Source organism: Aedes aegypti, chromosome 1 (genome assembly GCF_002204515.2).
Source record: "Aedes aegypti strain LVP_AGWG chromosome 1, AaegL5.0 Primary Assembly, whole genome shotgun sequence".
NCBI classification, from domain to species: domain Eukaryota; kingdom Metazoa; phylum Arthropoda; class Insecta; order Diptera; family Culicidae; genus Aedes; species Aedes aegypti.
In genome coordinates this window covers 181974722-181999762 of record NC_035107.1, presented here as the reverse complement: position 1 = coordinate 181999762, position 25041 = coordinate 181974722, and the positions used below count along the sequence as shown (strand labels likewise).

The following is a 25041-nucleotide window of genomic DNA, read 5'->3' as shown; positions in this document are numbered from 1 at the left end:
TCAATTAAGAACGAATTCCGCAATGCCTGCTCTCAGGTCTTCAATACGCGCATCGGTGCAATTACACACCCTTCGACCTCCACCTGCTAATCCACCTTGCAGTTGCTGAATATTCACTGACAATATATAGCACGATATTTAAGGGACCATCAAGAGAGGAAGGTATCGAGTTACAGAACACAAAACCGATGCAACTGCGATCCAAGGGACCATCGAGTTAGTCATGAAAACCAACTTTTACTATGGTTCTGTAACTCGATATCAAGATACGGAATATCGAGTAAGGGAGAGTTAACTGTAGTTGATTGGAGTGCTTAACATTTTCAGATGATAATAGAACGAAGACAAACCTCAAACTGTTGTCAGATTCTTCTGTCTTGTGCACTTGAAAATTTGAAGTTTGGCCTCGTTTTATAATCTCCTTAATTCATCCAGGTGTGCTCTTGGATATCTAAGGCTTAACTGAAAAATATGTGCTACTTAATCAAACTGAAGTTGATAGATTTGTCCAGAGTCCTCACTACATGAATCTGTAAATTGGTTTCCACTCCATAACACGGCACGTTTCATTGTTTCTCGATACTCCTCCCGGAATCGCCGAATCGTCTTCTTCATAACATTAGTTAAGAATAAATTGCTAAGTTTGCTTCACCACCCATCACCCTCGTAATAGTTGTTTTAGGTACAACAGCTACAAGAATATTCAACTGAATCTCTGGATCAATCTTTGTTGAAACGAAGAGAAATGATGGCAAAGAAATTTCTTGGTATTTCTCAGAAATGCTCTTGGGCACAAGTCCCTCTCATAACCAATAAAGAGAAGCCTACTCAAGATTTTGGGGTGAACTAAAAAACAAGCATCTAATTTAACAATTAATATTTTATTGATTGAGATTTATCTACAAACAAAAGCTTCGATGGCGAAACTCACGATATTCTGCTTTGATGTTGGTCAATGCCTTCAGAACGCGATCTGCAAAAACACGAATCTTTTTCAATTCATATGGCTCCAGTCGCTGATGAAGCTGGAGGTTCTGCACATTCGGGCATAGTTTTATAGCGAACACCAATGCAAGCTCAGAAACCGGCCGAAGCAGCGAAGTTTCGATGACTAGCGTCGATAAGCTTTCGACTGGTTTCGGAAAGATCTGTGGCGATATGAAATACTCACTGTGGAAGGTAGTCACATTCAGTGTGAGCTTATGGAACATTGTACCTGGTATCACCTGAACAAAATCATGCAGCAAATCGGTGAGGAAGGCAGTTTCCAGAAAGGGTGCCTCTATAGTTACTGGCATTAGCTGGAGGTGTTCAAAGTGCGCGCCGTATGAAACTAGCAAAGTTAGGTGTTTCAGACGTGCAAACAAAAGATTTGATGTTCCATATTGCAGGTCCAGATGTGACGAGGCATCTAACTCATCGATGACCAACTCCTCCAAAAGAGGAAAGTTGAGTAAGTCGCGAAATGGCTTCGTAAGCGCAAATTGCTTCAACGTCAACTTTGTTAACTTTCGGCAGTAGTTTTGTGCAGATTCCAGAGCTTTTCCATGGCCGTTGCATAAAGTCAAGCTTTTCAGTTCTTTGAGTTGTTCAAATGAGGTTCCCCATGCTGTTTCGTTATATGAGTAGAGAGTTAACGTCAGCTCCAAGTGTTGCAGATTGCAGAACATCTTTCCGAACGTTATCAATGCCGATGGTACGATGATTTTGTTTTCTACGTCGTATGTTCCGTCAATGCGAATCCAGTTCACAGCACATTTCATGTTACACAACTCCAGCACCTCTATCAGTTTCTGCCAATCCAAATACGGCGTACCACGAGGAGCTATGATAATGCTGTCGTATTTCCGTTTGCTTTTGATTACATCCTCCACGCTTATGAGACGTTGCCGCAGTCCAACCATTCGAAAGACGTTCAGAGCCAAGCCTTGCGTCAGTTGATTACAACTAAGGATTGCTGTTTCCCACTCCTGACATGTCCGAGTTGCCACTAAACGATCCATCAAATCCATATTGCGGAAAATTTCTTCGAAAACGTGAGGAATCCGGGATGCTGCTGTACTCCAAGACATGTTCGCAGTGAGATAGTAAACACGATAAGCACGATACTGATGAATGTAAGCGCTGGTTTTGTGTTTAAATTGTTTGGCTGGGTATGATGTGACTTAGAAATCGTTATATTTTTGTTATACCTAATTCAAGATTGAGCGTAGGGTACATGTTTTCTGTACCTCTATATACTGTTTTACCTGCTGTACAGCATGTCAGATGAAACATTTGATTTAATTTACCACAATATTCCTTACTGTATCAAACTTTCATGCATACCTAACGGCAACTTTTAACATTGCCGTCAAGTTTGAGTAATGGCGCATATTTCAGGATAGATCTCGATTCGTATTGCAATATTTTCACTACTTAATTTAACGCTTATTGTTTATCGTTAAAAATCAAGATTTATTGGATAATGTAAACTGTTCAATTTTTTCACTACTTGGTGTCAAGATCTCAAGTTTTATTGAATTTCAACGTTAATTGAACATATTTTCGAAAACCTATAATATTTGGGCAAACTTTCATGATTGGAAGTGTGATGATTATTCAGTTGGCAAAAACTACACTCACACATTTAGCATAAAAAGTAGTTTTGAAAAGTGCTTCTTATGGTGCACATATATACATTTAATAGTGGAAAATTGCCAAACATAAAGGTTTTTACTATGGTTCTCTAACTCGATATCGAGTTAAGGAGAATTTTCTGTACGTCTAAATTGGGAAGTTATTACAGTTCATCGTTCAGCATAACAATAATTTTTAATATTATGACTAGCATGTTTTGGTCAGTACCGATTGAAAATCAATGTCGTGCCATTTTTCATTAGAGTGAATTGGGGCAAAATCTTGGAAATATGAGAAAACCACCGGGAGAATCGTTTTGAGCGAGTATCTCTAAGTTGAAATCTACGAATCAACCTCCAAAAAAAGTTTTAGCAATTTTTACTTGTTTAATGATATTGTCACCTAGCAACCGTAGTTTTAAACAAATAACTGGTGAACATTAATTATTTCATTTTTATTATGCTACACCATATTTTCTGAAAAATGTTTCACTCTCTTCATCCCTTCTTTCGAATCGCTGACCATCATATGGATCGAATTGTGAGATACCATTTTAAAGCTCTGTGATCAATTTTTCGTCAGTATCTTATGCTCAGATTGAGCTCAGCAATGATTGATTTTCTTGGCGGAAACTCACACTTCACGGAAATCCACACATTTGAAAAGTGAAAAACTATGAGGTCTGTTTTGTAATTCGAACTGGTTCATTTGACTCGTCTGTCGATCAAAGTAAGCATGCAAATGCCTTGTCCCGTAACGCGGGTAGATCACCTTTTCGAGGTGCGTTACGGGGTAAGATCTACCATATTGTACTCTTGTTGTATCTGTTCTTGTGAATACTTATTAGTAGGGTCGGAAGAGTATAAGAGAGTAACAAGACACTAAGACCCACCTATTTGTCCTAGATAATGAGGAGGTCGAAGTGAAAAAATGGCTCAATCAGCATCTGAGGTTGGTTTCAACTCATGAGACAATTTCTTTCCGAGTTCAAGAATTTATCTTTCGATATCTAGGAGGGAAACGATTCCGAATCAGTGGAGTAGCAGACCTCTTAACTTCTAAAATAAGCGTTTTGTTTCAAGGAATCTAAATGTTTCATGGGATGAAACCTGTTCACAGTTTCAAAAAACGACTTTGAACCTTATAAGTAGAAGCAATAATTTGATACGCTAGAGTACCGATGCATGGTCAAAATCAGTATTATTCAACCAGCTTAGTCGCCGAACCTGATTAAGGGGCGCGCTTTTGAGAGGTTAATGGTGACAAACTGTTTTCTCCAAAAGGTATAAATAGCGGTATCTTTTTCTAAAGAGGCTCTTTGCAAAATGGTAAAGAATGATATTTGTATAAAAAACGACTACTTTATTATTTCTCAATAGTAATGGAGTAGAACGACATGCACTAAACAAAGCACACGGGTATACCACAAAAGATCAAAGAAAACTGGTCTCAGTGGTTCATCCCGAACAGAAACAGAATGAAGCATGCCTATTTCAGATGTCACCCGTCAACTGCCATAGTTATTCAGTCACAAAGAGCGACAACTGCCGAAACACTCGAGTTACAGATCCGTGTCGAGTGCCATGTTTTGGTCGACGGAGTCATTTTGATTGCCCCAATTTATAAAATAGGGCCCTAAATATAGGTCTAACCGGGCAAATTCTTATCAAAACGCATATCATAAATCACAACAAATGTTACTTAACAGTACATAATAAAATAAAATTTTGTTTTGATTTTCATTGACTTTTTCGGGTTTGCAGAAAGAAAATTCACCCCTGGGAAGTCGATGGAAGAAATAAAAATGACAGTTATATTACAATTACAATTTTTTAATGATAGACAAACAGTTTCAACACAAAATAAGGGGTCTATTTTGTAATTCGAGCGCGTTTGTAGTATATACACTACCAACCATAAGTATGGAATCGTTGCAATACTGAGCATTGCAGCACTTTTATGTTTAGCGTCACCCAAAATCCAGTAATAAAAGTTTTTTCAACAAATATAAAAAATCGCAGGGGCTCAAAGACGTATTTTTAAAGATGACCTCAAATATACATTGACCTAGCACTTCAGAATCACGAGATAATATTCATTTTAGGTGATGCTAAACTTTTCAAGGTGCTGCAATATTCAGTATGAGTGTTGCAATATGCGATTCCATACTTATGGTGGGTAGTGTATGAGATGGATGGATGAGGGTTATGAAAGGGATCTGCGTGATCTGTGGGGATTTGAATTCGAAACTTATAATCATCTGAGTTATTGGGTCACCAAGTGGCTCGGTAGCTTAGTTGGTAAAGCCCTCGATTAGCATACAAGAGTCCTGGGTTCGAATCCCAGCCGAGCAAGTGGATTTTTATCCATAATTTCACCCATATTTTATCCGTCTTTACCACGCGTAATGAAATAATAAATTTAACCTTTCGGTAGTTGCGCAAATTTTTGTAACGCGAGTAGTCACGCGTTGTACTTTGTTCAACACCCTTGGTTTTGCGAATACCTCAGGAGTCTGGCCATTTAAAAAGATGACGCCTTCGGCAAAATTGTTCAGTAGCTGAAGGACTGTCATTATTTTAGCCAAGAAATTCAAAATTTTGCCACTAGGCGGCGCTAGTGAGCATGACACTTTTGTTCTGCAGATCTCAGGATCCTGACCACTTAGAAAGATGGCGTCTTCGGCAGAGTTGTTCAGTAGCTCACATGCTTTCTTTGTTTTATCCTTGAAGTTCGAGATTTGGTAAAGAATGATGGTCCCTGAGCTTCTGAATAACTTTGCCAAAGATGCCTGTCTAAAAAGACAAGATCCTGCAGTATCCGCAAAACAAAAATATCATGCTTACTAGCGCCGCCTGGGGGCAAAATATACTATTTCTTGGCTCAAATAATGATATCCCTTGAGCTACTGAACTACTTTACCGAAGACTCTAAGTGGTCAGGCTCCTTTTTCTTCTTGGCATTAACATCCCCACTGGGACAGAGCCAGCTACACAGCCCCTCCTGAGATATCTGCAAAACAAAAATTTCATCAACTACCGAAAAGCTAAACATTACATATAATTTGCAATTGGATTAGATGGACAAATTGATGTGAAGATTTGCGAAAAAGTTACACGTCTTCTCAGTGAGAATCGAACTCACGACTCCCCGATCTCTAGTTGGGGCGCGTTTACACTACGCCATGAGAGGACTCATGAACGCAGAAGTTAACCTGAATTCGATTTCAGCTCAATAATCACGTGGTCCTTTTTCGCAAAGTGCACCTCTTTCGGAAGAATTAGATGCCCATCCAAACACAACGCTTTCTATGTATGTATATACAATGCCTAGCCCGAGAGCGCATTGTTTTTTAGGTATAGCAATAGCCACTGCACTACACACTAAACAATGCGCACATTTTAATTCCGCCAATCCGCCGTTTAATTACTATAGTGTTGCAGTGATCGTGTATTGGGGAGCACTTCCATCCTTCGTCAGTATCGCATGGTGGCTGACACCCTGACCCTCTTTGTAGGCAATAAGCCTTACACACTTAGAATTTAATGGGAAATTTCGGCTTTCCGATACCAAGATCCGCAAAGCCTACCGCTCGAAATTCATCTCGGTTTACAAGTTGAAGGTGATAAACTCGGTTTACGTTTAAGGTGAAAGTTCATTGAGCACGTAAACATAATGTGGCCACCCTCTCGAGCACAAATTGATGAATATAAGTGATTTATTGCTTCCAGGAGCATCGTGCGTGAAAAATCAAAGTGTTTCAAGTATCGCATTAAATTTTTGAATTATTGCTACGGTGAGTAGAAATATGATTACAAGTGAGTTTTAGAACGGGCACCGAAAAGCCAGCAAACAATATCTTGGTGCGTGAAGAAGAAGTGATTCGATAGTGCGTGGTATTTTACAACACAAATCACAGCAGTAATTACGTGTTTGCATTCAAAAACTGGTAATTTATAAAAAAACACATTATGGAATGCTTTCAGTTAAGAAACCACCACTCTACAATAAGGCTAGTAACTTCAAATAATCATTTTTTGTGATCGCTCTCAAAAACACTGTGAGAAGCGTGGGAGGAGGGAGTGGAAAGTGAAGGGGGAAGTAAGGTGCCATATTAGAGGCCATTTTGGTACTCAAGGAGATATGTCCTTAAGTGTTCAACTACTGATGCTAAACTGACAATCTCGGTATTCTTAAAACTGAAATATTAGCAAAAAAAAAACAATCTTTTCTTAGGCACTGCTTTAACATCATTTATTTTTTTGGTGACTGTGTCTTCTACGTATCCTAGTGTCCTCGGTATTTCAGAAGGAAGTGGTCAATGGAGTAGTTCGTCAAAATGTCCGTTCATAGACTTGAAATGATGCATCTGCACTTTGATATCCAATTGAATTGCCTGTTCCGGATGCGATAAAAGAACAAGTTATTGTCTTTTAAAATAAAAGCAAAAAATGTACCTGTACAATACTTACGGATAATTTGGTGAAAGCCTCTGTAATCCCGTTTCTGAATTATCTATGTTTTTGCAATCAAATCACAATATTTTTAAACTTTGCAATGGTAAACACAAGATCGGTGAATGTTTTCGTTTACAAGACTAGACAATATGGCGGTAGAACAAAATACTGAGAATCTCAGTAATCCTATTTATAAACCGATATGTCGGCTCTTTCGACAACTGAATTCGGTGAAAGGATAGTAAACGTTGGTACTCGACATGCGGAGTTGCCGAGTTATGGGTTAAAAATCAAATTGACCGAGATTTCAGTTTGATGGAATTCCGAAACTCGGTTACGATAAGTTTTTAGCTGATTTATCAGCAAAGAGTGTAGATGCCGAGAGAGTTCAGCAACTTGAAATGCCAAGCTCGTGAATATGTTTTAAGTGTGTAAAATGACATAAAAACATGGCAAAAAGATCCACCGCACAACAATGGACTATGGCTATCCCAAGTAACCACTAGCACGCTAACTCGCCTTTTTGATCTTACAGAGCTATTATACGGCTAATATAGGGCTGTATTATAGCACTAAATGAGCACGCATGACGAATTAAAGTGCTATTTGGTTACCTGGGATGTGAACAGTTGGACCAACAGCAGTGATAAATGATCTCTCTTCTTGGTACCGTTTTGATTCATATTACGGACAGCTTCAAATTCCGGACACTCTACTTTGTATTGGAACCATTTCACGCGAAATGTTTCAATTTTTGCTGTTCAAAAGTTCTCAATTTTAAGGCTCGTTTTAGTAAACTTTTTGCATAAATATCTTTGAAAATTTATAATGCACAACTACCTTAGATGTCTCTTTGGTGGTTTAACGATTTCGATTGATGATTTGACTGTTCCATTAATGATTATCATGAGCTGTCCGGAATTCGATTCAAAGCGTCCGGAATATGAGGCAAAAGTGAGGAAGCGTCCAGAATAAGAATCATGAAAAGGCCACACATTTTGATTTATTTAAAATTATTAAAGTTGCGGAAGCGTATTCTTCACCCACCGTTCGAAAGTAAAGGGCTTCCGATGCTCGATAGCGCTAAGGAATCATACAGAATGATTTATTTTGTATGCTCTATGCTGGGTTATATTTCCCTGAGTCCTTAAGTGTCCGTAATATGAATCAAAACGGTAGAACACGATCGAGATAGAATTATGATATAGGTTAAAATAGGTTCTGTATTAGTGTAAATACTATGAAACTCAACACTTCAGCGACCAAGTGCATGTGAAATAATCAGAAGGAATAAAAAAAACATCTTAAGAAGACAGTGTGTCGAAGTGTCGGTGGCGGTTGTTCTAATTGGCTAAGAATTAACACTACGGGCTGTTCCAGTGATAAATTTTGGGTTCAAATAAAACCTAACCGTATAGCCTGTAGAGAAATTCAGAACTACAACTCAAAAACTGAGCAGGAACTTTCCAAAAAATTTCTAAAACTATGTTAAATCTAAACTAAAATCGAATAACTTTCCTTCTAAAATGTGTTTTAATGATAATGTTGGTCATACCTTACAATAAATATGCATCTTATTTTCAATTTTTGTTTCAAGAAGTTTATACAACATACTCTGAAGCTGATCGTGATTGTGAATTTTTCGATTTCCATCATGAATTTCCTAACGATGTTGGTATCAGTCATATAAATGTGCATGAAATATTGAATGGTTTGAAAAACTTGGATGCAACCAAAAGAAATGGACCGGATGGAGTTTAACCAATCTTCATGAAGACTTTAACAACTTAATTAACTACTCCCTTATTTTGGCTCTTTAATATGTCTCTGGAGTCTGGAGTCTTTCCTCTTAAATGGCCGAAAGCCAACTCAAGGTCGAGGCTTGTTATCACATATCGAACTCAAATTGTAAAACTGAATTTAGTCAATTCTGTAAACCTTGTATGGGTAACTGACCATTCTTCTGAATTGGCTGATGAGTTTTCTCGCAATGGAGCATCGCATGATTTAATTGGCCCAGCTATTCCAAGTACTATGGGAAGCTTCAGATCAATTCATGGGAGACTACTCAGCACAAACAATATTGGAATAGTTTGAAGTCGTGTCGTCCAACCAAATGGTACATTACTGAGTCATTTCTAAGAGTAGCTAAGTATTTAAAAGAAACGTTCCCAAATTTGATATGAAATGTATGAAAATAGGATATGACACGGAGTATTAAGCGTGGAACGATCAAAAAGGAAACTGTAATGACACAAGAAATGTGTTTTATTGATGAACATATGTGAATCTTACTTTTCCTGTCGCTTTGAAACATCTATCTTTCCTTCAAGAAAACAAATACGATAGACGAACTTTACGGTGAAGTTTGAATTTTGAAGCGATTATCATAAAATTGAAAATAGAAATTTTATACTTAAAAGTATGCCTAAATTGAACCGAATTACTATAGTTTATCATTGTTTATCAATAAAATAAATTTATTATCATTACTTATCATGTTTCTAGCATGTTTTGGGCACTAATGTTCAAAAATTCGTGTAATTTTGTTTTCTGATGACTACTAACTTTACTTTTGCTGGCTCTACGTCCTTCAAGATATGACCTGTGCCACAATGTTACGCCAACTAACTCGGTCCATGGCTGCTAACCTCCAATTCCTCGATCGCCCCACACTTCCAAGATCCTGCTCCACTTGGTCAAACCACCTAGCTCGTTGCGCTCCTCTTCGTCTTGTACCGCCCGGATTCGAGTTGAACACCATTTTTGCGGGATTGTTGTCCGGCATTCTCACAATGTGTCATGCCCGTAGAGGACTACCGGTCTTATTAGCGTCTTACATGGGGGCGATCCATTAATTATGTAAGACAATTTTCGGAGTTTTTCAACCCCCCTCCCCCCATGGTAAGATTTTTTGTATGAAAATTAAAAATAAATTGTATGGCGCGTAAGAAATCTCAAACCCCCCCTCCCCCCATAAACCCTTACATAATTAATAGACAGCCCCATGGTACACTTAGTACGGAAGTGAAGTTTACCAGACCACAAGGTCTTGTGGAGTCCATAGTAAGCACGACTTCCGGCAATAATACGTCTTCGAATTTCTCTGCTGCAGTTGTTATCCGACGTTATCAATGATCCGAGGTAAACAAATTCGTCCACCACCTCGAACTCATCCCCGTCGATCGTCACGCGTCTGCCTATGCGAGCTCTATCGCGCTCGGTTCCTCCAGCCAGCAGATATTTCGTCTTCGACGTATTTACCCGATCTGCTTCACGTTTCAGCTTGGTATACTGTTCAGCAATCACCTGGAACGTTCTTCCGACAATGTCCACGTTGTCAGCGAAACAAATGAACTGGCTGGATTTATTGAAGATCGTGCCCCGCATGTTGAAACCCACCCGTTTCATAACACCTTCTAGCGCAATATTGAACAGGAGGCAGGAAAGACCATCGCCTCGTCGAAGTCCTGTTTCAAATGGGTCCGATAATTTACCCGATATCTTCACACAGCACTGTACACTATCCATCGTTGCTTTGATAAGTCTAGTCAGTTTCCCGGGAAAACCATTCTCGTCCATAATCTTCCATAGCTCTTCGCGGTCGATGGTTTCATATGCCGCTTTGAAATCGATGAATTTCTGATGACTAATTGCTCTAAATACCTCTAAACGAAAAAAAATATATTCTAAAGTGCCAACTCATTCTTTGAAGACTAGATAATCCATAGAATTCAATGAAAAAAAAAAACATTCATCAAAAGGCAGCAAACAATGAAGAGGTAGTTATAGTAAACGGTACCGTGCTGCATCGAAACACCGGACACTGGCCTCTTTTGTGACGCTTTTGGGACCAAATTTAATTTTTGTCCTCCTAGAATACATAATTACGACGTTTTCTACATTCTCGATGCATGAGAGTTATCGAAAAATTAGTTTTGGATGATTTAAGGATGGTGTTTGGAATTCGAAGCATCCACGGGTACTTAGAATCAACACGATACAATAAAACAAGTATTTTGGCTGTTCCGACAAAATAATGAAATTCGGCTCAACGAATGTCGACCTCTTGTATTCAAGGAATGCTTCTAATGATATAATGATAAGCTTCTTCCATTCTTCAATTTAATATAAATACGCCAGTTTAAAGCAGGAATATAAGATGCTTAAAGTCTAGCAGAAATCCTGCCCACTCCACTTTCCAATGCACTTATGGCACGTAACTGTTGAGAATGCAATCATTGAGGGCTTTTCCCAAAAGGAAAACTATACGTGATAAAAACAATCAATTTTATGTGCACAGCTTTTCCCACTGGCAGTAAACAACTGCTCCGTTTGCACAGGCTGGCTACAATGTTGCCACAATGAATGCACTGGTTTCAACTGACTTCCAAGAAAGTCCCAAAGCAGCACCTGCATTCAAAGCAACCGGTGATGTCGTTGTTTGCCATTGTGAGCTAAGAAAGCCACGGTGCTCCCTAGAACGTTATCATAGAAAAAATAACCATCAAAACTGCGCTCACCAGTAGTAATACCGTTAATCATGTTCAAAAGCCGCCAATGCTAAACTGCTATTATATGCTGCAAACAATCATTAAATAATTTTTCATTAGCTCACGTGCTTTATAATAACATAACATAGTCAATTTTCTATTTATAATATGCATAAAATTAATTTCTTAGTTCAATTATCAGAATAACAGGGCGAACCTCAACACTTACATTTAACATTTTTAACCTAGTTTTCTTTTTTTTTTTTGAAGAATGGTTTTGAAATTTTGGATTACGATTATATGCTGCCATCTATCTTTTTTCGCTGAAATTTTATTTTTGATATGGACGTATTTTAATGGATATTAAATTTGATTAACGGTATTAGAATGCAGTATTAGAACCACATAAATTTTTGTTGACCTTTTCAATCAAAACTCCACCCAGAAGTTACAAAAACTAAACAAATCAATTTTCAACCCAATTTTGATTTTATATTTACTATAAGGTTAACAAAAACTGCTCAAAATCTCTGATTTCCTTCCAAATTTCGGATTTATACTGTGAAAAACGCGTGTCTTCAAAACGGGCACCATGGTTTTTATATTCATATGGCACAGACATGCAGCTTAGTCATAGAAAACGACTGGTGAGCACAGATTTGATAAGGATTTTTTTTTTCTGAAAATAACGGTCTGGGAAGCACCATGAAAACATCAGTAACGCTTTCCGCAGCATTTGTCTAACAGTTGGAAATTTGACCTCTGCGTATAGATCTTCAAACGTATGGTTGTGGCAACCGAAAGAACTATGCAATTAATTGTATTCAATTGTAACCTCTCAAAGATATTGTAGAAATCTACTGCGTTTGGTTTAATATAAACCACAATAATACCAGTGGGAAATCTTTCCAATTAATATCATCGATTCTCCCCCGACACATTCGATAGAATGCATGATTTAATATTTTTGTCCCTTTTCGACTCGTTTCAGGGTTGGCGAGAACGGTGGGTGGGACCAGGTGCCAACAATTCGTACGAAAAATAATGCGACATCTCATCAAGTGAGTGGTCTCCTGCCCTTTACGGTGTACAGCTTCAGGGTGATTGCCATCAATGAGCTAGGACGAAGCCCACCGTCCAAGGAATCGTACTACTTCGTTACCCTGCGAGAAGGTAAGTCACAGTATCTATAATCGACGAAAAGCATGTCAGAGAAACATTTCAAAGCCTGTTTATTAGATGATCCCCTTGCTGTCAGCATCATTGAAACAAACTACCAAGAGAAACTGTAGTTTCAGCAACGACGTTCATTTGTCTCTGGGAACGAGTTTGTTTAAATTATGTAAATTAAATCCATAATTAAGATTATACAATATTCTTCAAACGACTCTATGTGTTGCTTTCTTTTTGCGTTATCGAGTTGAGACGTTTACTCGTTATGGCGCTTGAAGAACTTTAATCTTGTTTGACACCGTCAACAGGCATCTTGAGTTTTATGTTATCATTGTGCTGTCACTCATTACGCATCGTACTCTCGTGCTGTGCGTGCATACATTGTTTTTGCAGTTTAAAGTAATGAACAGTACTTCTTATTGCAGCGAAATCAGCACTTTCCAGTGCTACTTCTTATAAGTACTTGTAACAATGAAAAAATCCTAATGCCTGTAAAACTCAACTTATATTTTTTTTAGATAAATGAAAAGTACTTTGTTAACAAAAAATCAATTGTTCTGAACATTTGAGCAAATGTGTTGTCACGAAAAAAGGTTTCAATAAATTGGTCAGCTGTTGTTAAGTATCTTGGGCTTTTCAAGATGGAAATTAAGCTTTCAAAGATCACATTAAGGACATTTGAGCCAGATGTAACAATAAAAAACGAAACTTTGTCTTGAGAACAAGCTTTTTAACTTACTTACTTGATACTTGATGGGCTACAATCCGCTACGTTGAATCTACGCCGAATGGATAATTCTTCTCCACTGGGCTCGGTCCTGAGCCAATCGCTTCCAGTCGCCCTGAACGTTAAGTGCCCTTAAGTCCTCTTCAACTGCAAAAAGCCAACGTGTGCGCGGCCTACCACGAAGCCGACGGCCTCGTCCGGGTTCTCTACTGAATATTATTTTTGCTTGTCGTTCTTCCGGCATTCGTACCACGTGACCAGCCCAACGCAGCCTGCCGTGTTTTATGAGCTTGATAATATCCACTTCTTTATATACTTGGTACAACTCATGATTCATGCGACGCCGCCAGATGCCATTTTCTTGTTTACCGCCGAGTATTGTTCGCAGCACTTTACGCTCAAAAACTCCAAACGCTTTCCGGTCGACCTCTTTTAACGTCCAGGATTCATGGCCGTATAGGGCAACCGGAAGGATAAGAGTCTTATATAGCGCGAATTTTGTTTTCGTCTGCAGGCTACGGGACTTAAGCTGGTTACGGAGCCCGTAAAAAGCCCTATTCGCAGCTGCAAGACGCCTTTTCACCTCGCGGGTAACATCATTATCGCAAGTCACTAAAGTACCAAGATACACAAATTCTTCCACTACTTCAAATTTTTCACCACCTAGCATCACTTCACTACCAACGTCACGATTGGAACCACGCTGTCTACCAGCGATCATGTACTTAGTTTTGCTGGTGTTGACGGTAAGTCCAATCCTCGCTGTCTCCCTTTGAAAAGGCACGAATGCCTCTTCTACGGCTCGACGATCAATTCCGATTATATCGATATCGTCCGCAAAACCCAGGAGCATATGCGACCGGGTGACGATGGTACCGCTTCTTTGCACGCCCGCTCTCCTTATAGCTCCTTCGAGAGCAATGTTGAACAAAAGATTCGAAAGCGCATCTCCTTGCTTCAATCCATCTAAGGTTACGAAGGAGGTTGAAGTATCATCCGCAACCCGCACACTTGATTTCGATCCATCCAACGTTGCACGAATCAGTCTAATCAGTTTCGCCGGAAAACCGTGTTCTACCATTATCTGCCATAACTCATTTCTCTTTACTGAATCGTACGCCGCCTTGAAATCAATGAACAGATGATGTGTCTGCAAGTTGTATTCCCGGAACTTATCAAGGATTTGTCGCAAGGTAAACATTTGATCCGTCGTTGATCGGCCCTCACGAAAACCAGCTTGGTATTCGCCGACGAAGGACTCCTCCAGCGGTCTCAATCTGTTGAACAGAACACGTGACATTATTTTGTACGCCGAATTAAGGAGCGTTTATCAGCACGCAAGAGTAGGAAGACGCACTGCTACAGTTGGTGCGGCTGTCTCAAGTGGAATGCTTCCCGCAGGAGATAGCAAGCTTGTTCCGGGAGGATCAGGTGAAAGTTTCTTCCAGAATATCGGCATTAATCCCAAGCTCAGAGATTGAATACTCAGCTTTGGTGGCTGGCTGCAGAACGCACCAGTTTCGGAAAACCGGAAGCATCCAGTGATCATCGGCCACCGTTATCCCCTTGCTCCGATGATAATCCAGTTCTACCATCTGAAAATGATTCATTCCGGACAGCAAGTGGGCATCGTCAGCAACAGAGAAAGATTCTGGATTTTGAACATCCGGAAGCTCGTGCGGAAGGTCTTTCACGAATGTATCACCAGTTTCCGAACGAGACCAAGATGCCAGGAACAGCTAATGGCAGAGCTGCCGTCAGAAAGAGTGAATCCGGCACCGCCATTCCTTAAGGTTGGAGTGGATTATTGTGGACCGTTCCTGGTCTCCTACCCTCATCGTCGCAGCCCTGCTGTGAAGTGCTTTGTAGCTGTATTTGTTTGCCTAGTGATCAAAGCTATCCATGTTGAGCTAGTAAGCAATCTTACCACTGAGGCATTCCTGCCAGCCCTAAAGCGCTTTACCGTCGCCCAGCGTTGATAATGTGTGACAATGCCAAGAATTTCGTCGGAGTCAAGCGGGAACTTCGACAATTGTTGAACCTATTCTTGAAACAGCATTTCCAGAACGCTGTCGCCTGCAACACCGCAGCTGAGCAGATTGAATTCAAATTCATCCCAGCCAGATCGCCCAACTTTGGTGGTCTGTGGGAAGCAGCCGTGAAGAGCTTCAAGATCACCTTCAAGAAGATAATTGGAACTCGAACGTTGCTGTACGACGAAATGCACTCCCTCAGGTTGAGGCGGTGTTGAATTCCAGACCGCTCACTCCGACTCCGGAGATTTTGAGGCGCTCACACCTGGACACTTTTTAGTTCAACGACCCCTAACCGCTATCGCCGATCCCGATTTGGAAAACATCCCGGCCAATCGTCTCTCCGTCTAGCAGAAAGCGCAAGATTAAACCCAGAAGCTGTGGAAGAAGTGGACTACACTGTACCTTTCATACTTGCACAACCGGACGAAGAGACAACATCGCCGTTGGTACAATGGTTTTGTTGATGGATGAACGGCTTCCACCTTTAAAACGGAGCCTCGGCCGTGTTACTGAGGTTTTTCGAGGATCGAACGATAGTATCCGAGTGGTGGACGTGCGCACCTGCAATGGGGTCTTTCGGAGAGCCATTTTTTCGAAGATTTGTGTGCTGTCGATCAGGGACAACGCAGCGTCCGTCGTCAAACGAAGAGGCATAACTCGCCTCCACCGGTGGTGCTTCGGCACCCGCAGAGGTCTATGTGGCCTCCGCATTCCAGTAAGTTTTTGTATGTTTCAATCATTCAAAAAAGTAACCGAAGTATCATACCCCATAGTCGACGTTCTACCCGCCGTCCGAAATCATCCATCGTCCATCCAAGATTCGTTTCTAAGTCCCACGTTGGTGAAGGTAGCAGCAATCGTCATCAAGTCCTGTGAAGTCCGTCCAAGCATAGAAGCTCCCCACGCAGTGGAGTTTTCCTCTTGTTTCTGGGTCCATCGACTCAACCAACCACCGTACGCTAATCATGTTTCGTCTTGTCATGGTACCATCTGACAACCCTCTCATGGTCCAGAAATTCATAGTGTAAATTGAAGTTTGGCCAACTCAAAGATCAGCACTGTGGTACCGGATCGTGAACACCATAGAAGCGTTAAGAGCTCACCGCAACCGACAAGATATTCTCAGCATTCGAGGTGATACATTCAGCATCCGTTTTTCATTCGTTTGATCAGCACCATCGTTTGCAGCAACGTGAGATGTCCCCGAGGACGACTGCAGGACGCCCTTGAAAAGTACGCGCAGTCAATCGTATAAACAAGGGATCAAGTGAAATCCGAACATCAACCCGATCAATCCGTCAACAACAACCATCCCGTCAACGTCATCAACCAAGTCGCTGATTCAGTAGAAATTCGAAGAAGCTCTCCGAGCAACCACCAAGATTCCGTGCCGGCAACCAGAAGAAAGATCGCTCACAAACCGTGCAGCGATTCGTCAAGAACTGTAATCACCACCGAAGAGCAGCAAGAGTCAGGAGAAGAAAACAAGGTGAATTCGATTAGAAATAAGGATCAAGTCAGTTAGTCAGCTAGGAAACAGATTTTGAAATCCGTAGGTTTCAAGGCGGCCGGCGAGAGCCACCCTAGAACGCGGTAACTCACTATCTATTTCTTCCATTCCACTACCAATAGGCACAATTATTTGCCACATAGATAAGCTACCGATCGCTTCCCGATCGTTATCACTCTAACCACCTCTACGGGGTAGAGATAGCAGAAAACGAAAACAACGACAATATCTCCGCCACCATCGGTATCAAGCGCCGTTATAAAACTACGTAGTGTATTTTTGCCAGTCAAAATAAAGTGTAGTTCAGTGACCTCTAAACTGTTGTTTACGTGGGAGTAGTGATCCCGATAGTGAACGTATCACCGCGCACCTCCGGCCTTTTTATGTGCGTGAACACTTGCAAAAATGGAAGATTTCTCCTAATGCTTCCTCAACTTAACTGATAATATTCCCAAATAAACCAAAAGCTTTTAATTTCAAACCTTCAAGTAGACATGTTGTTAAGATGAGATGGCTTTCAATAAATTGTCAGATGAAGTTAAGTATTTAGGGCTCATGCAAGATAAAAAAATATCTTTAAAAAATCACATTGAGGGCAGCACTTTTTCCTAGTATCACAACAACTAGCCCATATTGTTACAGCATACAAAATGGCCGGCCTGAAAAATTGTTTGTAGTTAAAAAGTAACTTGCTATCTCCTGCGGGAAGCATTCCACTTGAGACAGCCGCACCAACTGTAGCAGTGCGTCTTCCTACTCTTGCGTGCTGATAAGCGCAGTCTTCTTAGAGTTCTGGTTGGTTCTCTGGGCGTTATCGCAGAATCGACGAATCCATAATACAAGACGAACAAGAAGAAAATATTTCGCTAGGAGAAATTGCTTGTAATGGCAAGGCTACCGTTTTCCGTTCTTCTAACGATGCTGGATCAAGTTGCTCCACGGTAATTACAGAATCCTCAGGCCAGAAGTTCCGACCTTGATGCAGCCAAACTGGTCCGTTAAACCAGAGGGATTGGTATTCAAGGTGGTCAGCTGATATACCACGAGTAAGAACATCAGCCGGGTTCTCGGTTTCTGCAACATGATTCCAGACGCCACCCCTTGTCAGGTGCTAGGTTTCGGACACCTTATTTGCGACGAAAGTCTGCCATCGTGACGGTGTTGACGCAATCCAAAACATTACGGTCCAGAAAAACGACGGGATTGCCAACTGAGTAGCCTGATTGACCTTCTCGTACAGGTGACTGAGCAGTAGAGCGGACGACAGTTCAAGACGAGGAGTGGACATTTTGACATCATTGGCTGGACACGGACGGTGCTGTCGTGGGAATGGCACGGAGATACAAGCATGCACCATAAGCACTGTCCAAAGTGTCGCAAAACCTATGCCATTCGAACGTAGTGCAACTCTTGGAATAACCGACCCATCGTGGAATGCAGATGGATTCCAGCGAACTGAGATTCCTCCGTGTCGTAATTTCCGGCTGCGTTCCAGGACCGTGGCAACAAGGAAGCCTGCTGTTCGTCGTTGTTAGCCATCTTGACAAACTTGATGACTTCGCCAGTAGCTGTTGGAATATTTTTTTTTGTTTTAGCAACTCTTCAGCAAATAATATTTTCTAAGCAACTCGTGTGTGGAATATTATTTCTAACAACTCATGAATATTTCTAACAACTCATGGTTTACCTCTTCAGATAAACACTACAGCAAGGTGCAATCGACTTTAGAGTCAATCACTGCTGCTGCTAACACGTGATCCGTTCGTCACTTGGATGGGCCACACTGTAATGGCACTGCTTTGCTGCTCCGCTCGATTCCGGTCCGTTCGTCACTTGAATGAGCCACACTGTGATGGCACTGTCGGTTTTATAACCGATCGCTTTTTGCTGCTCCGCTCGATTCCGGTCCGTTCGTCTTGCCGTTCGTCACTTGAATGAGCCACACTGTGATGGCACTGTCGGTTTTATTACCGATCGCTTTTGCTGCTCCGCTCGATTCCGGTCCGTTCGTCTTGCCGTTCGTCACTTGAATGAGCCACACTGTGATGGCACTGTCGGTGTTATAACCGATCGCTTTTTGCTGCTCCGCTCGATTCCGGTCCGTTCGTCTTGCCGTTCGTCACTTGAATGAGCCACACTGTGATGGCACTGTCGGTTTTATTACCGATCGCTTTTGCTGCTCCGCTCGATTCCGGTCCGTTCGTCTTGCCGTTCGTCACTTGAATGAGCCACACTGTGATGGCACTGTCGGTTTTATAATTGAACAACGGTGCTGTGTCATCGAATATGGTAGGCTCCGCCTTTTCGATTTTCTCTCATGATGGAAACGAAGGAATACCGTAGTCAACAAGTAAACCCGAACAGAACAAGGGGAAAGTGATATTTTTCTAATTACTGATTTATAAATTGATTCAAAGTCACAACTCAGGATATTTTAATGGCGTTTATTTTAATGATTTATCCATGACAAGTTTCTTCTCTACAATACTTCTCGCTTCTACTCTCTGCGCTATATTCTCTTCTTATGCTTGTTAAACACCTTTCTCACTTTATTGTTTTTTTTACCACTTTGTTTGTTCGAAATATATTTATTGTTCAAATTATGGTTAGCAAATCTGTTAGTCTTTCTACTTCAATATCATATCATTTTTTTTTGCTGTTTCTAGTAAACATCATTGTACCGTTATACAGAATGAATCCTTGAATGTGATCTCGAGAATGGGCCAGCGGTTGCACTGTGTGGTGTACATTGTGTTCCTCAAACTACTCAAAAATGCTGAATAGTATCATGTCTTTGAATCTGTTCGGCTTCTTCGTTATTCTTCTTGGGCGTTGAATGTTATCGTCGATCTTAGTTGTGGAATGATCCAGATCAACACCTGGTAAGTTTTCGGGTGAATCAATTCCGGGCTGCACGGTTTCTTCTACTTCTTCCATTTTTTCGTGGATATCACGTGATGGCTCTATCAGGCATTCTGGCAGTTTCTTAACATCTTGGACGTTACGAGAATATTGGACGCCCCTCTCACTACGGATGACGACTTTAGCACCGTCTCTCGCTATTACGATGAACCTATCAGCGGAGAAGGTAGGATCCGATTTTTGCTTCTTTTGTACCGCTATCATGACTGTACCTCCAACTTTTATATTAGAATCCTTTGCCCCTCGTCGCGTGTCAGCATACTGTTTGCTCTTTAATTTGGTTACTGCATCCTTTTCTTGAATGTCATTCCGGTCTAGTGAATCCGAATCGTAAGCATCCCATAGACAAGGGAAGGTTCCACGCCATTTCCATCCCACTAACAATTCGAAGGGGGTCACTCCCAGCCGAGACAACGGTCGAACTTTATTGTGTGTGTGAACATACTGTTCAAGAGCAGTTCTCCAATTTACTTTATCCAATCGGGCTGCTGCCAAGGTTTTCTTTATCCCGCTGTTTTGTCTTTCGACAGCACCGTTGGACTGGGCACTTAATGGAATGGACTTTCGCACTTTGATGCCTCTTGCTTCCCATGTCTTGACAAACTTGTCAGACTGAAATGGAGGTCCATTATCGCTGTGGATTGTCAAGGGGTATCCCCAAACTTCGAATATCTTTGCAAGAGCAGCATTAGTGGTGTCGGCATCAATGTTTTTAATCTCGACCACATGGATGTACCGTGAATAAGTATCCACTACTACAAGAAATTCTCCAAGGCCGAAATCCTTGTCCGTGAAAAAATCCATCTGCAACACTTCCCATGGTCCCTCAGGGAGTTCTCGGCTAGTAAGTGGAAGCGGGGCATTTTTCTTTGAAAGCCTTAGGCATGTTTCGCAACTATCCAAATATTTCAGAACTTGGTCATTCATACCTGGCCACCAAAAATGGTTCCTTAGTATTCTTTTCATAGAAGCCGCTCCTACATGGCCTTGGTGAGCTAGTTTAATTGCTTTATCTCGCAAATTTTCAGGAAGTACAACTCGATCTTCTTTAAATATTAAGGCACCAAAAAGCCGCAAATACTTAGCGTGACATTCGTACGCTTGCAGCTGTTTACTCCATTTTCCAGATTTCAGGGACTCTCGAACTCCAATCTGCACTTTATCGATTTCGGCTTCCAATTCAATCTCGTTCCAGTTTATCTCCATACTTCCAGCATCCAAGGCAAACAGCAAATGATCTTCAGTAGAATCATCGAAATCCGCGATTGGTTTTGTTTCAATCACCAGCCTAGACAACGCATCTGCAATATTTGTATTCCCCGGAATACTCACAACTGTGAAATTATATTGTTGCAGCCTTAATGCCCACGCTTCTGCTCGTGATATCGCCCTTTTACCAATCCGATGCATTCCTCCAAAAATAAACTCGTTTGATTTTGCATCTGAGCGAATTTTGAACATAGTGTTCAACAGATAATTGGAGAATCTTTCCACCCCCCACACCATGGCCAAAGCTTCCTTTTGGGTGTGGGGGTACTTTTGTTCAGTAGGAGACAATGCTTTTGATGCACACGCAATAACTCTAGGCTTACTGTCCTTATCGATTTGGACTAAAACGGCTCCTAGTCCGTGAGGCGAAGCATCAACATAAAGTTCCGTCTCGTCAGTTTGACTGTAGTAGCCTAGAGTTTTGATCTTTGTCCAGGCAGACGATGTAAGGAATTCAAATTCCTGGTCCAACTCCTCAGACCAATAGAAGTGATCAGACCGTGCCAGCTCTCTCAATCGCCATGTTCGGTCTGCTCGATTAAGGATAAATCGATCAATGTAATTGATTAAACCCATAAAGCTTCTGACTTCATCTTGGCTCTCTGGTCTCCGGAAATTCCGTATGGACCGAATTTTCTCCTCTTCCACACTCCATCCTTCACCAGACAGATGAAAGCCTAGGAATGGAACTTCTTCCTGTCTTATCAAGCATTTACTTTGATTGATTTTAACGTTGTGGTCTTCTAATCGCTTCATCACTTCCTTAAGGTTTGCATCATGCTCCTCTTTTGTCATTCCAAAAACAAGTATGTCGTCTAAATAATTAACTGTGGCTTTACATCCAGAGAGAATTACAGACTGCATCGTTTCCTGGAATATATCCGGTGCGTTACATAAGCCGAATGGAAGTCGTCGACACCTATATAATCCATCGCCAGAGAAAAAAATTGTCAAATGGCGGCAGCGTTCATCAAGTTCCACGTGAAAAAACGCATTCTTGAGGTCTATGGTTGAAAACCATTTTGCTCCGTGCAACTGCATCAGGATTTCTTCGAAGGTTGGCATCTTGAAGGGAGTTCGATGAATGCATTTGTTTGGGCCTCTAAGGTCGACAACCAAGCGAACGTCATCTTTACCTTTTGGCACCACCAACAAAGACGAACAGAAGGAGCGATCCATCGCATCTGTTACTGGTTCTATGATCCCGGATAGCAAAAGCTCACTTAGCTTTTGTTGTACTAAATTTTTAAATCCTGGTGGTATGTGTGTGTACACATTTCTGGCCGGAGCCATTTCCTTGTTGTAATGTAGCAGCACCGGTGGTACATTAAATTAAGGAAATTGCTCTACACTTGTGCTCAGAATATTGTTCACCATTGCGAATTCACATTTCCAGACGTTCCCATATCCACCAACAGGAACCCGAAAGCCCACATCTAGGAGACTGTATCGAGCTGCTGTGCCGAAGCTCATTAATGATCTTGTTTCATTAACGACGTAGAATTTCTCTAAATACACCGGTCTATCCTTAGATACATGGAGTTTCGCTGAAAAAGTTGCAAATACGCTGATCTCGCCGTGCGAAGCATACGCACGCAACGTTTTATCTGATGAGTAACTTAAATCAACCAGTTTCTTCATCCTTGATTCATCGCGAAGCATTTTATCGAAAGTATTCCTGGTGATGGTATTTACTTGGGCACCCGAGTCAATGAAAAAAATTACACGGACTCCTGCTACATGCCCAACAACAAAGGCATCTTCTTCCGTCGGCAGATTAACAGTGGGGATTGCACAAATAACCTGCTCAGTACAGCTCTCTTCGTTCGGAAGATTGTCTATAGATGCGTGTTGAACCTTATCGATATTCTCTTCACCATTTTGTTTGATCGCTGCAACTTTTGGTCGTGGTTCGTCCTCTCCTGGTTCGATAGCCGAACGCTTTTGCCCCGGTGCAAACTTAGGTACGCTTGCGCAAGAGCGGGCCAGGTGCCCACGACGCTTGCAATTGTGACATACCTTGTCAATATTAGGGCAGGCCGATGGTTCATGATACAAGCTGGCACACCGCCAACAAGCACTCCGAGATGTTCCTTGGTATTGTGCGTGTCCACGTCGGAATGTTCCTCGACCTCGCTGGGTGCTGCTGAACCTGGATCCAAAACCGCGACGACTTGGTGTTCGTGACTCTGTTTGATCCATCACTGCAGCTATCGGCGAGCAACTTGGTCGGTTGAACTTTTGATATTCCTGTTCATTGAAGATTTCCATTTCTCGATCACGTACCAGTGCAATGAGGCTGTTCATATCACCTTGGTTAACCCAGTTTCGATGTGCCAATACTCGAACACGGCTGTCGGAAGTTCCCTTGACAATAGTACGAACTACGGCTTCCATTTCCTCATCGTTCTTGTAGCCGCATAATTTTGCGGCAGCTGCAACACGCCTGACAAACGATACGCTGGATTCGTCTTTTTGTTGTACTGTATTCATCAATTTACTCCGTTGACCGATAATGTAGGTTCTGGATCCAAAGTAATTATCTAGCCGCGCGATAGCATTGGAGTAAGGATAGACACACTCATCTGGCATATTCGGTGTGGATGAGGTTCCTTGCATCACCTCCAGTAATTTTGAGCCAGCCTTGATCCTGAATATATCCATCTTAGCACGCTCATCAGCTGCTCTTACCAGGTTGAAGGATGCATTCAGGATTTCCTTCCAGTGTTCATAGGCCTTTTTGTCTATATCCGTCTCACCATCTGATGGTTTGCATTCAGGGATGTTTAAGGCACCAAGCGACATGTTGCTCATGGTGGTCAACATAGACCCGCTTCCCGATGACGTCGATCGATCATCCAGATCTTCACTGGGTCTGAAGTTCACATCACTTCCTGCAACCTTCGCTCCCGAGCCATGAATCAACTGCTCGTTCTCGAGTCTCGCGGTGGCAAGCTCGGTTTTGATGGCCGCCAATTCTTCCAGAAGCATCTTTCTCGTAACCTTTGTTTTCGATTTCCTGTCAAAACAGAAAAGCGCATATTTAGTTACTCTGCCTCGACTATCAGAGTACTAATGCTTCTAGTATTGGATACTCTGTCTCGACTACCAGAGCTCCCATTCAACACAAAGGAAACTGCCTCGACTACAGATCCTTGTGACTTCATTTCAGATACTTACCGAGAGGGAGACGCCTTAGTTCTGCTACTACCAGCTGCGCCATTGTCGTAATTTCCGGCTGCGTTCCTGGACCGTGGCAACAAGGAAGCCTGCTGTTCGTCGTTGTTAGCCATCTTGACAAACTTGATGACTTCGCCAGTAGCTGTTGGAATATTTTTTTTTTTGTTTTAGCAACTCTTCAGCAAATAATATTTTCTAAGCAACTCGTGTGTGGAATATTATTTCTAACAACTCATGAATATTTCTAACAACTCATGGTTTACCTCTTCAGATAAACATTACAGCAAGGTGCAATCGACTTTAGAGTCAATCACTGCTGCTGCTAACACGTGATCCGTTCGTCACTTGGATGGGCCACACTGTAATGGCACTGCTTTGCTGCTCCGCTCGATTCCGGTCCGTTCGTCACTTGAATGAGCCACACTGTGATGGCACTGTCGGTTTTATAACCGATCGCTTTTTGCTGCTCCGCTCGATTCCGGTCCGTTCGTCTTGCCGTTCGTCACTTGAATGAGCCACACTGTGATGGCACTGTCGGTTTTATAACCGATCGCTTTTGCTGCTCCGCTCGATTCCGGTCCGTTCGTCTTGCCGTTCGTCACTTGAATGAGCCACACTGTGATGGCACTGTCGGTTTTATTACCGATCGCTTTTG

General features: G+C 41.7%; 1 protein-coding gene across 1 annotated transcript in view; it reads left to right on the top strand.

The window, feature by feature from the left end:
• Positions 1 to 25041, top strand: part of LOC5566200 (protein sidekick-1) — a 332004-nt gene that overhangs the window by 233241 nt on the left and 73722 nt on the right. Inside the window, exon 5 of the mRNA XM_021854677.1 lies at positions 12561 to 12742. Coding sequence (XP_021710369.1) covers positions 12561 to 12742 — 182 coding nt within the window. The remainder of the gene's footprint in view (positions 1 to 12560; positions 12743 to 25041) is intronic.